Below are 15,349 nucleotides of genomic sequence, written 5' to 3'. Positions count from 1 at the left end.
CAAACTCCTTGAGTAATAATAATGATAATGATGGCATTTATTAAGTGCTTACTATGTGCAAAGCACTGTTCTATGCGCTGGGGGGGATACAAGGTGGTCAGGTTGTCTCACGTGGGGCTCACAGTCTTAATTCCCCTTTTACAGAGGAGGGAACTGAGACCCAGAGAAGTTAAGTGACTTGCCCAAGGTCACACAGCAGACATGTGGTGGAGCCAGGATTAGAACCCATGACCTCTGACTCCCAAGCCCAGGATCTTGACACTGAGCTATGCTGCTTCTCTGTGAGTTGTCTACACCTGCTGTCTCCAATTCTCTCCTTGACCCCCTCGAATTTGGCTTCCATCCCCTTCACTCCACAGAAACCACCCTCTCAAAGGTCAGCCATGATCTCCTTCTTGCCAAATCCAATGGCCTCTATTCCATCCTAATCCTCCTTGACCTTTCAGCTGTCGTCAACACTGTTGGCTACCCACTTCTCCTGGAAATTTTATCCAGCCATGGCTTCACTGACACTGTCCACTCCTGATTCTCCTCTTATCTCTCTGTCTGCTCATTCTCAGTCTCTTTCTTGAGCTCCTCCTCTATCTCCCACCCCCTAACTGTGGGTGCCCCTCAAAGTTCAGTTCTGGGTCCCCTTCTATTCTTCATCTACGCCCACTCCCTTGGAGAACTCATTCACTCCCATGGCTTCAACTTCTACCTCTAGGCAGATAATACCCAAATCTACACCTCCAGCCCTGATCTCCCTCTCTCTCCACAGTCCCGCATTTAGTCCTTCCTTCAAGACATCTCTACTGGGTTGTCCTTACTTAACAAATAATTACCTTATTTAACAAATATTAAGCAAATTTTGCAAACAATTGCAAGAGTAAGAGAACTGGTCAATCATTTTGCATAGTTATTACAGAAGTTATTAGAGAAGCAGCGTGGCTAGGTGGAAAGACAACGGGCTTTGGAGTCAGAGGTCATGGGTTCAAATCCCAGCTCTGCCAATTGTCAGCTGTGTGACTTTGGGCAAGTCACTTGACTTCTGTGGGCCTCAGTTACCTCATCTGTAAAATGGGGATTAAGACTGTTGGCCCCTCATGGAACAAACTGATCACCTTGTATCCCTCCCAGCGCTTAGAACAGTGCTTTGCACATAGTAAGTGCTTAACAAATGCCATCATCATTATTATTATTATTATTACAGCACTGGTCAAGCTATAGTAATTATAATAATGGCATTTGTTAAGCGCTTACTATGTGCAAAGCACTGTTTCAAGCACTGGGGAGGATACAAGGTGATCAGGTTGTCCCACTTGGGGCTCACAGTTTCAATCCCCATTTTACAGATGCGAGAACTGAGACACAGAGAAGTTAAGTGACTTGCTCAAAGTTACACAGCCGACAAGCAGCAGAGATGGGATTACAATGCATGACCTCTAACTCCCAAGCCAGTGCTCTTTCCACTGAGCCACGTATGCTATTAAGCCCCTGGTGGGTAAGGAATGTGTCTACCAACTCTGGTGTGTGTGTGTGTGTGTGTGTGTGTGTGTGTGTGTGCGTGCGTGCATGTGTGTGTGCTGTGTGCATTCATACCTGTGTGTGTGTGTGTTTATGGTATTGTTAAATTCTGACTGTGTTAAGCATTGTCCTATATGATGTTGTAATGTTGTACTCTTCCAAGTGCTCTTCACAAAATAAGTACTCAATAAGAATCCTTGATTAGTTAGTGCTTACTAAGTGCAAGGCACTGTACTAAGCACCGGGGTAGATGTCCTCCCATAACCTCAGGCTTAGCATGTCCAAAACAGACCTCCTTATCTTCCCACCCAAACCGTGTTCACCTCTTCACTTTCCCATCACTGTAGACAGTACCACCATCCTTCATGTCACAAACCCATGACCTTGGCTTGATCCTCAAATCCTCCATCTCATTCAACTAAAATATTCAATCCATGACTAAATCACTAAGTTCTGTTGGTTCCACCTTCACACATCGACACAATAAAATCTGCCCTTTCCTCTCCATTCAAACTGCTACCATCTTAATCCAGTCACTTATCCGATCCAAATTTGTTTACTGTATCAGCCTCCTTGCTGGCCTCAAAGCCTCCTTGCTCTCTCCACTCCAGTCCTTACTTCACTCTTGCTGCCCAGATCAGGTCTCTACAAAAATGTTCAGGCCGTGTTTCCCCACTTCTCAAAAGCCTCCTGTAGCTGCCCATCCACTTCCACATCAAACAGAAATTCTTCACCATTGTCTTTAAAGCACTCAATCACCTTGCCCCCTCCTATCTCACCTGGCCAATCTCCTACTATAACCCAGACTACACACCTTGTTTTTCTAATGCCAACCTTCTCACAGTACCTCAATCTCGTCTCAAAGTCCGTCTCTTGCCCACTTCCTGCCTCTGGCCTGAAATGCCCTCCCTCCCCATACCTGGCAGACAATTACTCCACCCCTCTTCAAAGCCTTATTGAAGACACACAACTCCTCCAAAAGGCCTTCCCTGACTAAGCACACCTTTCCAATTCTCTCATTCCTTTCTGCATCACTCTGACTTGCTCCCTTTACTCATCCTCCCTCCCAGCCCCACAGCACTTATGGACCTACCTGTCATTTCTTTTTTTTATTCACAACAGTGTCTGTATCCTGCTTTAGACTGCAAGGGATTGGGTTTGTTTATTGTTGTATGGTACTCTCCCAAGTGCTTAGTAGGGCTCTGCACACAGTAAGTGCTGAATAAATATGACAGACTGACTGACTGACTGATTATCTTGTATCTACTCCAGCCCTTAGAACAGTGCCTGGCACATAGTAAGTGCTTAACACATTCCATGTGTTAAAAAATGCTTCATAATTATATAGTGTTCAAGTTCACTCATTAGTTCATTCAACCGTATTTATTGAGCACTTACTGTGGGATTAAAGATCTGAGGCTTGAGAGCCAAGATCACATTTGCACCAAAAATAACAGGGTACCTAGAGATTACCCCAGTGACTGAACTCACCTCCCCCTCTAAACTAATCTTCGTTGTGATCCATTGTTTGTCAAGGAACAAATCTACTAACTCTGTTACGTTGTACTCTCCCAAGCTCTTGATATGGCACCCTGCACTCAGTAAGTGCTGCAAAAATATGACTGGTTGAGTAATAGTAGTAATGATAGTAGTAGTGGGGGTCGGCCATTGTGTGCTGGACTCCTTTCCCATTGTCACTCAATCCATGGGCAGGTCCTGAGACTGGCCTGTGAGAGAGGGTTCCTGCCCCTCCCCTGCCCCCCCAGGATCTCACCTCCACCCCGTGACCTCACAGAACTCTGACAACCTCACAGACCCTCCAACCCTATAAAACAGGCAACCCCCAGAGCAACCTCTCATTCCTACAGCAATGAACCATCACGGCAAAGTTGAGTCTTCCCTACCATCTGAAGGAATCGCCAGGCTCTACTCATCGCCACCTGGCAGGTAGGGCCTCTCTAGAGACTATTGGAGTTTCCCTATCACTGAAGAGTCCAAGAGTTGGCTGGGTGGAGGGCGGTCTGCCTCCCATTTCCCCCAGCCCTGGGCCCTCCCTTATCACTTCATCCCCTTGCCCCCTCCTATCTCACCTCACTTCGCTCTGTCTACAACCCAGCCTGCATACTTTGCTCCTCACTGTGCCTCTATCTTGCTGCCGACCCCTAGTCCATGGCCCATCTCAGGTCTGGAATGCCCTTCCTTCTCAATCTGACAAATACTCTCTGGCTCATTGCTGACCGGGGGGTGGGTCTTCTCTTCTGTTTCCTTTGCAGGGCCTCAAGCTCCCCACCGTGGGCTATACCCAGCGAGGTGGGGAGCAGAGACTGCGGTGGAAGGCTTTTGGGGACCCTGCATTGGCACAGAGCAAGGTTGGGATGCTGCCACCTGCCCATCCCCAGACAAGGAAGAGGCCCCCTAAAGGGGTAAACCCAAAGGGAGGGGAGGAGGAGGGCCCCCCTGCTAAAAGGCGGAAAAAGGCTAGAAAGCCAAGGCCAGAGAAGGCCAGAATGACCTCTCTCGGGCGCCGGGCATCCTTTGTAACAAGGGTTGTGCGAGGCATACGCTGCTATAAACCCTCGGAGGTGCCCCAGCGCCCCCAGGCCATAGCAGTGCCCACTCCAGCACCCGCACCAGCACCATCAGCCCCTTGCCGGCCCAGGAAGAGGGCCCATGAGGAGGTGACCCACAGGGACAAGAAGGAGCCTGGGCCTCCCAGGAAGAAACTCAAGAGGCCCAGAAAGAAGCGTCCGGAACTGGCGAAGGTGACGAGGCTGGGACGTCGGGCCTCGTTCGTAACCCAGGTAATCAGGGGGTTCAGGTGCCACAGAGCCTCGGAGGTGGTCCGCCCTTCCCAGCCAGTGGCCACTGCCATAGTTGTGCCCACATTCATACCAACGCCTGTGCCACCGGCCCCTCCCCAGCCCTGGAAGCTGCCCCACTCCCTGGATGATGATGGACCTCTGTCCAAAAGACATAAAACCAGTGATGTGGAGGGTCCTGCCACCGATCAGGTGAGGCCAGTGGAAGCGGTGGCCCACGGCAGTGGCAGCTCCCACCTCACCTCCATCCAGAGCCAACCCGCCCTGCACTGACATGGCCGACCGTCCTATCCATCAGGCCGGAAGAAATCGGGGCGGGAAGGGGAGACCACCACCGGATCTGGCGACAATGCTGCCACCTAATCTCCAGGGAGGACCAGTGGGGACAGACTTTGCTGACTAGCCTCATACCACCACTGGCCTGCCAGCACCTTCATCGTTCTCTGACACCTCCTGGAGCCACTGGCTCCACCCTCCCCGGTGCCTATCATCATCATCATCATCAATTGTATTTATTGAGTGCTTACTATGTGCAGAGCACTGTACTAACCAATCAATCAATCAATCAATCAATCGTATTTATTGAGCACTTACTATGTGCAGAGCACTGTACTAAGTGCTTGGGAAGTACAAATTGGCAACACATAGAGACAGTCCCTACCCAACAGTGGGCTCACAGTCTAAAAGGGGGAGACAGAGAACAAAACCAAACATACCAACAAAATAAAATAAATAGAATAGATATGTACAAGTAAAATAAATAGAGTAATAAATATGTACAACCATATATACATATATACAGGTGCTGTGGGGAAGGGAAGGAGGTAGGATGGGGGGACGGAGAGGGGGAAGAGGGGGAGAGGAAGGAAAGGGCTCAGTCTGGGAAGGCCTCCTGGAGGAGGTGAGCTCTCAGCAGGGCCTTGAAGGGAGGAAGAGAGCTAGCTTGGCGGAGGGGCAGAGGGAGGGCATTCCAGGCCCGGGGGATGACATGGGCCGGGGGTCGATGGCGGGACAGGCGAGAACGAGGTACAGTGAGGAGATTAGCGGCGGAGGAGCGGAGGTTGCGGGCTGGGCAGTAGAAGGAGAGAAGGGAGGTGAGGTAGGAGGGGGCGAGGTGATGGAGAGCCTTGAAGCCCATGGTGAGGAGTTTCTGCCTGATGCGCAGATTGATTGGTAGCCACTGGAGATTTTTGAGGAGGGGAGTAATATGCCCAGAGCGTTTCTGGACAAAGATAATCCGGGCAGCAGCATGAAGTATGGATTGAAGTGGAGAGAGACACGAGGACGGAAGATCAGAGAGAAGGCTGGTGCAGTAGTCCAGACGGGATAGGATGAGAGCTTGAATGAGCAGGGTTGCAGTTTGGATGGAGAGGAAAGGGCGGATCTTGGCAATGTTGCGGAGCTGAGACCGGCAGGTTTTGGTGACGGCTTGGATGTGAGGGGTGAATGAGAGAGCGGAGTCGAGGATGACACACTATGTGCAGAGCACTGTACTAAGCACTTGGGAAGTACAAATTGGCAACATATAGAGACAGTCCCTACCTAACAGTGGGCTCACAGTCTAAAAGGGGGAGACAGAACCACCGATGCAAGCTAACCCAATACCTTCACCTTTACCTTCACCTTCACCCTTACCTTCACCCAATTCCATCCCCCTTGCCTACTCTACTGTGTTACTGGTGCCACCCTCCCTGAAACATCTGCTGGGCCACCAATCCAGCCACCTGGACACCTCCGGGTCACTGCACCAGCCAGACACCTCAGCCGGGCCACAATCGCCAGCTGCCTGAGACCACCAGCTCCACCTGCCTCGCCAAGTCCGCCAGGCCCCTGCAAATACATAAATAAATACTCTGTTATTTGTACCTCTCAAGTGTTGTTAGGTTCTTGGCACACAGTAAGCACTTCATGAATCGAGTGTTTGAATAGTGCTTGAATAAGTTGGGAGAAGCTGCATGGCCTAGTAATTTGAGCCTGGGCCTGGGAGTCAGAAGGACTGGGGTTAATCCCAGCTCCATCACTTGTCTATTTTGTGACCTCTGGCAAATCATTTCATTTCTCTGTGCTTCAGGGGGAGGACAGAGTTTAGGTGGGAAAATAAGAGGTTTTGTTTTGGACATGTTGAGGTTGGACACAGGTTGGAAACAGGTTGGACACAGTCTCTGTCCCTCCGGGGCTCAGAGTCATAATCCCCATTTTACAGATGAGGTAACAGAGGCATAGAGAAGGTAAGTGACTTGCCCAGAGTCACCCAGCTGACGATTGGCAGAGCCGGGATTTGAACCCATGACCTCTGACTCCAAAGCCCGTGCTCTTTCCACGGAGTCACGCTGCGTCTCTCAGTGACAGCAGAAACAAAGCGGGACAAAAACTTGTACATTCTAAAGTCATGTGGATCTTTATTTTCAATCTGATTTTGCCCCTCAAACTCAGCTGTGAGCAATGCCCTGTCCCTCTCCTTTAAACTTTCGTTGTGCATCACTTTCCTCGTGCATCACTTTCCTCATCTGTTATATACGGATTAAAAATGGTTCTCCCTCCTCCTTGGCGTGAACCCCGTGTCAGATGGAGACTGCGTCTGATCTGACTGTATTGTACCTGCTCCGCTCTTGTTATAATTCTAGGCCTATATATGTGGATTACAAAAATGACAATCAATATATGCTGTTACTAAGCTCCCCTTTTCCTCAGCTCCCCCTTCCCTCCCTGTTGCGCCGATTCGCTCACTTTGCTCTACCCCCCTGCCCCAAAGCTATGTATTTATGTACGTATCTCTAATCTTGTAAAATTAATGCCTGTTTACTTGTTTTGCTACGTATATAATTATAATTCTATTTACTTATTTTGAATCCTGTTTATTTTTTTTTTGATGTCTGCCTTCCCCCTTCTAGACTGTAAGCCCGGAGTGGGCAGGGATTGTCTCTTTATTACTGTATTGTACTTTCCAAGCATTTAGTTCAGTGCTCTGCACACAGTGGAATGAATGCAATTGCATAAATGAATCAATTAGAACTTCTGCTCTTCCACATTCATAATACACAGTATCTGTGGAATCTTTTACTTGATGTTGCAATATGTACATAATACATACCTCAGAATTTGAATTTGAGAGGTGGGTGGAGTCAGATTGAATGAGTGAATGCTTAGTAGGCTGACTGGCACATAGTAAGTGCTTAAAAGATACTATTATTATTATTATTATTATATTATAAAGGGAAGCCAATGGAGCAGCAGTACATCACAAAGGGACTCGGGGTAGTGTCTAGTAGAATTTCACTCAGTATCAACTTATTTTCATAGAGCTGAGCTCTATGTAGGACAGGGACTATGCCTCACCTGATTAGAATTTACCCCAGCACTCAGTACAGTGCTTATCACACAGTAAGCACTTAACAAATGCCACAATCATTATTATCTAATAAGCAACTGACATACACAATTCTTATTATCCTTATTATTATTGTTGTTATTAACAAAGGGACAGAGTTCAACATATTCCTTTTGCTTAATGGAAAGTAAATTGACCCAACCTACAGATCTGATTACTGAAATGAAAATAAGATTTTCATTTCGTATGTTCATTTCAGTAACCAGATATGTAGGTTGAGTGAGTTTTAGAACAGAAGCTTTTGAATAACAAATAATAAGCAAATTTTGCAATCATTTGCTACAGTAAGAGAACTGGTCAATCATTTTGCACAGTTATTACAGAAGTCATTAGAGAAGCAGCGTGGTTAGGTAGAAAGACCACGGGCTTTGGAGTCAGAGGTCATGTGTTCAAATCCCGGCTCTGCCAATTGTCAGCTTTGTGACTTTGGGCAAGGCACTTAACTTCTCTGGGCCTCAGCTACCTCATCTGTAAAATGGGGATTAAGACTGTGAGCCACTCGCGGGACAACCTGATCATCTTGTATCCCCCACAATGCTTAGAACAGTCCTTCGCACATAGTAAGCACTTAACAAATGGCATCATTATTATTATTATTATTATTATTATTACAGCACTGGTCAAGCTATTATAATAATAATATTGGCATTTGTTAAGCACTTACTATGTGCAAAGCACTGTTCTAAACGCTGGGGAGGATACAAGGTGCTCAGGTTGTCCCACTTGGGGCTCACAGTTTCAATCCCCATTTTACAGATGAGGGAACTGAGGCACAGAGAAGTTAAGTGATTTGTTCAAAGTTACACACCTGACAAGCAGCAGAGCCGGGATTAGAACGCATGACCTCTAACTCCCAAGCCCGTGCTCTTTCCACAGAGCCACGTATGTTATTAAGCCCCTGGTGGGTAAGGAATGTGTCTACCAAGTTGGGGGGCAGGGGGAGTGGGTTTTTTTTTGTGTGTGTGTGTGTGTGTGCTTGCGTGAGTGCATGTGTGCGTGTGTGTTTATGGTATTTGTTAAATGCTGACTGTGTTAAGCATTGTCCTATGCGATGTTGTGCTGTGTTGTACTCTTCCAAGTGCTCTTCACAAAATAAGCACTCAATAAGAACTCTTGATTAATTGGTTATTATTATTATTATTAATAAAATTGTATTTGTGAAGTGCTTACTAAGTGCAAGGCACTTTACTAAGCACCGGGCTAGATACAGGATAATCAAGTTGGACACAGTCCATGTACCACATGGGGCTCACAGTCTTAATCCCCATTTTACAGATGAGATAACTCAAGCACAGAGAGGTGGAGTGACTTGCTCAAGGACACACACACAGCAGATGAGTGGTAGAGCCGGGATTAGACCCCAGATCCTTCTGAATCCCAGGCCTATGCTCTATCCACGAGGCCACTCTGCTTCTCATTCTCCTTGAAGGTCTCACCCCAACCGAAGCCATGCTGATGTGATCACAGCAGCATAGGAAGTATTCTACTCATTGGCGAAGTGAATTATTATGTTCCTGCTCTTCTTCCATTTTTTCCCAGTGTAGCAAGGCAGGGAAAACAGCTTTAATTCCCAGTGCCATTGACTCTATTTTTATCTTTCTACTTCCAAGGGGGAGGCTCAGTTTCTGTACTTGAATTACACTTTGGGACTTATTTCAACCCTATCCATCAGAATCAATCAACCATTCAAAAGGATTTATTGAGCACCTACTGTGTGCAGGGCACTGTACTAAGCAGTTGGGGGAGTACAATATGCCAAATCTTCATGAGATGAGCAACACATTTGTCGATAGCTGCAGATCGAGCTGGTCTGTCTGCTCCTTGGGTCTCTAAACAGCCCACCGCTCTTGTCACATCGTTCAAGATTGGGTTGCACGGTATTTATCTCTTTCTCTGCTGCTCTCTGATGGTTGTCCTCCAGAGGCTCTTCTTGGCCTTTCCAAGATGCTATAAAATCCCAAACATTGTTTTGCCATCTAGCGGTACACCCCACTTCTGCAATTCGGAAGGTCCGAGTCTCAGGTGTTCTGCCCTTTGGTCTCCGATCTGTGTCCCAGGATACAAACACGAGCACTGTGGTAAATCGTTACCTGAAACTCTGGATTACTTGATGCAGCTGATTTGTACTTGGTCCCCAAGTACTGAAGGGGAAACCACAAAAGGGTGGGATCAGGAAGACTGTCATTTCAGCATGAAGTGGTGGATAGAGCACAGGCCTAGAAGTCAGAAGGTCATGGGTTCTAATCTCGCTCTGCCACTGGTCTGCTGTTTAACCTTGGACAAGTCACTTCACTTCTCTGAGCCTCGGTTACCTCATCTGTTAAATGGGGATTGAGACTGTGAGCCCCACATGGGACAAGGTCTGTGTCCAACCCAGTTTGCTTGGGTCTACCTCAGCCGCTTAGTACAATATAGCACATATATTAAGTGCTTAACAAATACCACTATTATTATTTCAGGTTGTTTTAGAGGCATTTAGCCTTTCCTTGGCAAAGAAGTTGTTTACTTTTAGCTCACGATTAGCCCTGAGGTCAGACAGAGAGATTGGAGGGCTTCCAGGCTGATTCATAGGGGGAAGTGGGGGAGGCAGTTGGGACTCTGTGTCCCAGCTGGGCTGTGGTAAAGTCTACCACTTCCCCCCCAGCCATCTCTGTTTGGGCAGAAGGGCGGAGCTGTTGGACTGGAGGTGCCTGGATTGAGGGGTGGGGTGGGGAGCAGGCGGTTCAGACCTTCAGACTCAGAGGCCTCTTGAACAGACCCCTGTTAGATAGGGTTGTGTAGGTGAGCAGGTGGGGCACAGAACAAGACTCATTGTGGGCAGGGAATGTGTCTGTTGCTCTATTGTACTCTCCCAAGTGCTTAGTACAGTGTTCTGCCACAGCGAGTTCTCAGTAAATATGATTGAATGAATGCATGAATTTGGTAATAGTTATGATACTTGCAAGCACCCCTTTCCCTGGGTGGTGGAGGTGATATCAGATGGGGCCCTCAGGCCCTCCGGGAAACCAATCAATCGCTTCAGGCAATTTACACCCACCTTGTCCCCACATTCATTCATTCAATAATATTCACTGAGCACTTACTGTATGCAAAGTACTGTACAAAGTACTTGGGAAAGGACACTATAACAATAAACAGACACATCACAGGCCCACAACAAGTTTACCCCACCGTCCTCTCTGTCCCAAGAGCTGCAATCTCAACTCCTCTCTGTCTTTCAACGATCCCATTCAATCAACTACTAAATCCTGCTGGTTCTTCTTCCACAACATCTCTCAAATCTGCCCCTTTCTCTCCACCTAAACAAAACCCTGTTTTTCATGGTTAGAACTCAATATCAGCTTCCTCACTGGCCTCCTTCCTCTGGCCACTCTTCCCTTCAGTTTAGATTTACATGCCACTCCCTGGATCATCTTCTTGAAAGGTCTCTCCACTCCTCCAAAGCCTCTAATAGCTTCTCATCCTACCCCACACCAGAAAAAATAAACAAACCCAAAACTCCATTCTACTGGATTTGAAGCTGACCATCAGCTCTCTCCACTTTCCAAAATGGCTCGCTTCACAGCTACTCCCCAGCTCCCTCTCTTTGCTACTCTCTAGCAAATGTTCTAACTATACCCTCTTGACTCTCCCTCCAAACCCCTCCCCAGCCCTTGCTCCTGATGCTTCCCCAGCCTGAAACTAACTCCTCTACCAAATCAGCCAGACCTCAGCTTTCCCCTACTTCAAAACCCTCTACCAGGAAGCCTTCCTGGATTAATCCACAACATCCTAATTATGTCGACCAAATGGCCACACTGAGGACTTGTGAATTATATTCCTATCTCTAGAAAGGATGTACATATGGACTCCCCTCTAGACTGTAAGCTCAGGAATGTGTGTGTTATATGGTACTCTCCTAAACTCTTAGTACAGGGTTCTGCACACAGCAAGTGTTCAATAAATATGATTAATTGGTATGGAATTATTTAATCAGTTATTTCGTCTTCATCTTGGTAGTAGCACTGGCCATATCCCTGTCCTTCCTCCTCTATTGATATATAATCTTTGTCTATTTCCCCCACTAAATTTTAAACTCATTGAGAATGTGTTTCTCTGTTGTACTCTTCCAACTGCTTATTACACTGTTTTGCATCACTGGGGTCTCAGTAAATACCACGGATGGGTTGATTTACACAGCCCAATCTGCATTTATATACCAAGCAAATATTTCCCACAAGAATAAGCCAAACGTTCTCCTCCTATTCATTCTGAATGCAGCGGCGCTGACATGGTTATCTGTATTCCTTAGATTTGAATGCATTTAGAAGCCTCCTTGACTTATGTCTCCTGCTTTTGGTCTGACAATTCAAAAATGAGTGCATTTCTGAGATTCTGGAGCTCCACTGGTCACAGAATGCTAAATAAACCCTGTCATTGCTTAATGATGATGACACTAGAGTCAGAATCTTGACAGTATTGTAGCCAAGTTTTAAAGGTGCTATATGTTTGCTTGACAATTGCCTTTATATCAATCAATCGTATTTACTGAGTGCTCACCGTGTGCAGAGCATAGTACTAAGCGCTTGGGAGAGTACAACGCAAAAATATAACAGGCACAATCCCTCCCCACAATGAGCTGAGAGATGTCCTTTGAGTGATTCACATAAATTGAGCCATGCAGACAAGATTGTGCATGTTTGTTTTCTTAAAACTAACTATTGAAATAATGAGATGTTTTCAATGAGACTGAAGTACAACCTTCACAACAATAAATATCAATGCAGCTCATGTGAACCATTCAATGCCCAAAGATTGTTTTAGTACAATAATGACTTACCTTTTCCACTAGGTGGTAGCATAAGACTCTGAAGCTTACAATCTTGAGCTCTGAGTATCAAAACCACATATTCTTTAATATTAATTACAAAATCGCCCTAGAAAGCTGAGGGAAGATTTATGAGGGAACTATAGAAAAATACTAGATAAATATCCCGCAAATCTTCTGGGTGCTCTACTCTATTTTTTTTTTCTAGAACACTGGATGCAAACATAAACCAAGTCTGAATAAAGGAAAGTTTCCTTTTCATTAGTGCACTTATCCCTGCTCATTATTGTTTGTAAAGTTATTTGTTGTAAAAAAAAAAAGTAGAGAAATAATTTGGATGCCAAAAGACTAACAATGGTACCAGCAGAGAGTATGAGAATTCAAGATGAATTCTTAAGGAATATTATTTGGGAAACTAATGAAAAAAGCAAGGGCCTGGGAGTTAGAGGACCTGGATTCTAATCCCAGCTCTGCCTCTTGGCAGCTGTATGACGTTGAGTAAATTACTGAAATACCCTGTGTCTCAGCTTTCTCATCTGTAAAATGGGGATTCAATACCTCAATTAATGGTTTTTATTGAGTGCTTACTGTGTGCAGAACATTGTATTAATATCTGTTCTCCCTCTAGTCTGTTAGCCTCTCGTGGAACAGGGACTGTCAGACTTCACTAACTTGCATCTGCCCTAGCCTTTCTGAGTTCAGTGCTTGGCAGATAGTGAGCACTTAAAAAATATCACAATTATTATTATTAGGTAGTGCTTTGCTCAGTGTCAATCTATTGTGTGTGTGTGTGTGTGTGTGTGTGTGTGTGTGTGTGTGTGTGTTATTACCCCAGCATGCTTCCTTCCCAGCAATGGCTGTGGTGAGGAAAGAAGGGAAAGATGAAGAAATGTAAGGACACCATATTGGGAGAGACCAATGAACCATCGTCATTAGCTTGAGCAGTATCTGTAGATGTGGATGTGTGAGCGTGTAACACTGAACTAGCAGCTGGATTAGAGAAGCAGTGCAGCTTGGTGGATAGAGTATAAGCCTGGGAGTCAGAAGGTATTGGGTTTTAATCCTGGCTATGCCTCTTGACTGCTGTGTGACCTTGGGCAAGTCACTTCACTTCTCTGGGCCTCTGTTACTTCATCTGTAAAATAGGGATTAATAATAACAACAATAATAATAATAATGATGGCATTTGTTAAGTGCTTACCATGTGCTAAGCACAGTTCTAAGTGCTGAGGGGATACAGGGTGATTAGGTTATCCCACATAGGGCTCACAGTCTTAATCCCCATTTTCCAGGTAAGGAAACTGAGGCACAGAGAAGTTAAGTGATTTATCCAAAGTCACACAGCAGACAAGTGGCAGAGTCAGGATTAGAACCCATGACCTCTGACTCCTAAGCCCGTACTCTTTCCACTGAGCTACTCTGCGATTAAGAATATGAACCCCATATAGGGCAGGGACTGTGTCCAACCCAATTAACTTTTATCTACCCCAGTGCTTAGAATAGTGCTTGGCACATAGTAAGCGCTTAATACGTACTATCATTATTCTTTTCAGTGCTGAGTCTTTGGGGTTTGCTGTTGGCACAACCAGAATGGGTGCTCCTTCCTCAACCACGGTGACCTGTTGGAGTGAAAGTCTCTCTCCTGCTGCCTTGCTCATGAGCAGTTGACCGTGTGTGGTCCAAGTTCGGTGTCAACAACTTCTTCCCATGTGCTAGAAGCCCCATTCCCTGAAGGGACAGAGAGTGGGCAGAGCTTGACATAAGGAAGATCTGGATCCCCTTCAAGACCAGGAGTTCCAAGTCTGCCATCACCGGATGCCAAGTCCCACCTTCATGATACCCAGAAGCACCACCACCGTTCATCATTAAACACTCTTTGCCTGAATCTTTGAAGAGTTTGAGGACTCCTTATTGGAAGAACCCTTTACTTACGTCTTTTACCATTATTATCTTGACGTTGATTCTATTACTATCATTTGTAATCTGTTCCTAGTAGTACTAATACTTATAAAATGTTTACTGTTTGCTGAATACTGAACTCAGTCAACCAATGAATGGCATTTATTGAGTACTTATTATAGGCAGAGCACTTTACTAATTACCTAGGAGAGTACAACAGAGTTGGCAGACACCTTGCCTGCCCACAATAAGTTTACACAGTCTAGAGGGAGAGACGGTAATATAGATAATTAATAGGTAATATAGATAAAAATATTCTATGAATAAATAATTTATAATATATAATTTAGAGGTATGTGCTAAGTGCTGGGAAAGAATACCCAGCTGGGAATTTAGACAGGGCCTCTATCCCTCCCATGACTCAAAATCTCTTGCTATCATTCTTTTTATCTGCCTACCCCATCTTAGAATTTAGGCCCTGTGTGGTCAAAGGACAGTGTTTGATTTAATTATAATTTCCCTACCCCAGCAATTAGCCCAGTGCTCAGCACACAGAACATGTTTAATATAACTGACCAGCCAACCAAGCAACCACAGTCCTTTATGCCAAATGGTTAAAACGGCCTTTTCTGTGTATCAGTCTCTTTGTTGATTGTTTATGCTCATGCTAATGTTCCAGATCAAAACAGTTTTATCTCCATAGTCAGTTGAGACCAAACCCTTTGACACTAGAGGTTTCAAACTACCTGCTCAGGGTATGGAAGAGTTAAACACTTTGTTTTTCCCTCACTGTGCTCAAGATTATGTAGACATTACATTTCTTCTCTGTCTCTTCAGTTCAAAAGAATGCAAATATCCTCTGGACACTCTCTGTCTCTATCCAGAATACATATATAGCTCTCCTCTGTATTGAAAATGACACCGCTAGCA

The 15,349-nt window shown here is 45.6% G+C and overlaps 1 protein-coding gene across 1 annotated transcript; it reads left to right on the top strand.

The window, feature by feature from the left end:
- The first annotated feature begins 3,377 nt into the window (after positions 1–3,377).
- On the top strand, positions 3,378–14,405 carry LOC119921125 (translation initiation factor IF-2-like). The gene is made up of 3 exons (XM_038741485.1): positions 3,378–3,453; positions 3,780–4,307; positions 14,074–14,405. Exons 2-3 carry the CDS (start codon positions 3,882–3,884, stop codon positions 14,077–14,079), a joined length of 432 nt encoding a protein of 143 aa, XP_038597413.1. The 5' UTR covers positions 3,378–3,453; positions 3,780–3,881; the 3' UTR covers positions 14,080–14,405.
- Positions 14,406–15,349: the final 944 nt, after the last annotated feature.

Source organism: Tachyglossus aculeatus (genome assembly GCF_015852505.1).
Source record: "Tachyglossus aculeatus isolate mTacAcu1 chromosome 12 unlocalized genomic scaffold, mTacAcu1.pri SUPER_6_unloc_1, whole genome shotgun sequence".
In the NCBI taxonomy this organism is placed as follows: domain Eukaryota; kingdom Metazoa; phylum Chordata; class Mammalia; order Monotremata; family Tachyglossidae; genus Tachyglossus; species Tachyglossus aculeatus.
The sequence above is the reverse complement of the archived record's forward strand: the minus strand, read 5'-3'. Positions and strand labels throughout refer to the sequence as shown.

Coding starts and splice junctions, on each gene's coding strand:
- LOC119921125 (XM_038741485.1), top strand. CDS start 3,882: ATGCTGCCACCTGCCCATCCCCAGACAAGGAAGAGGCCCCCTAAAGGG.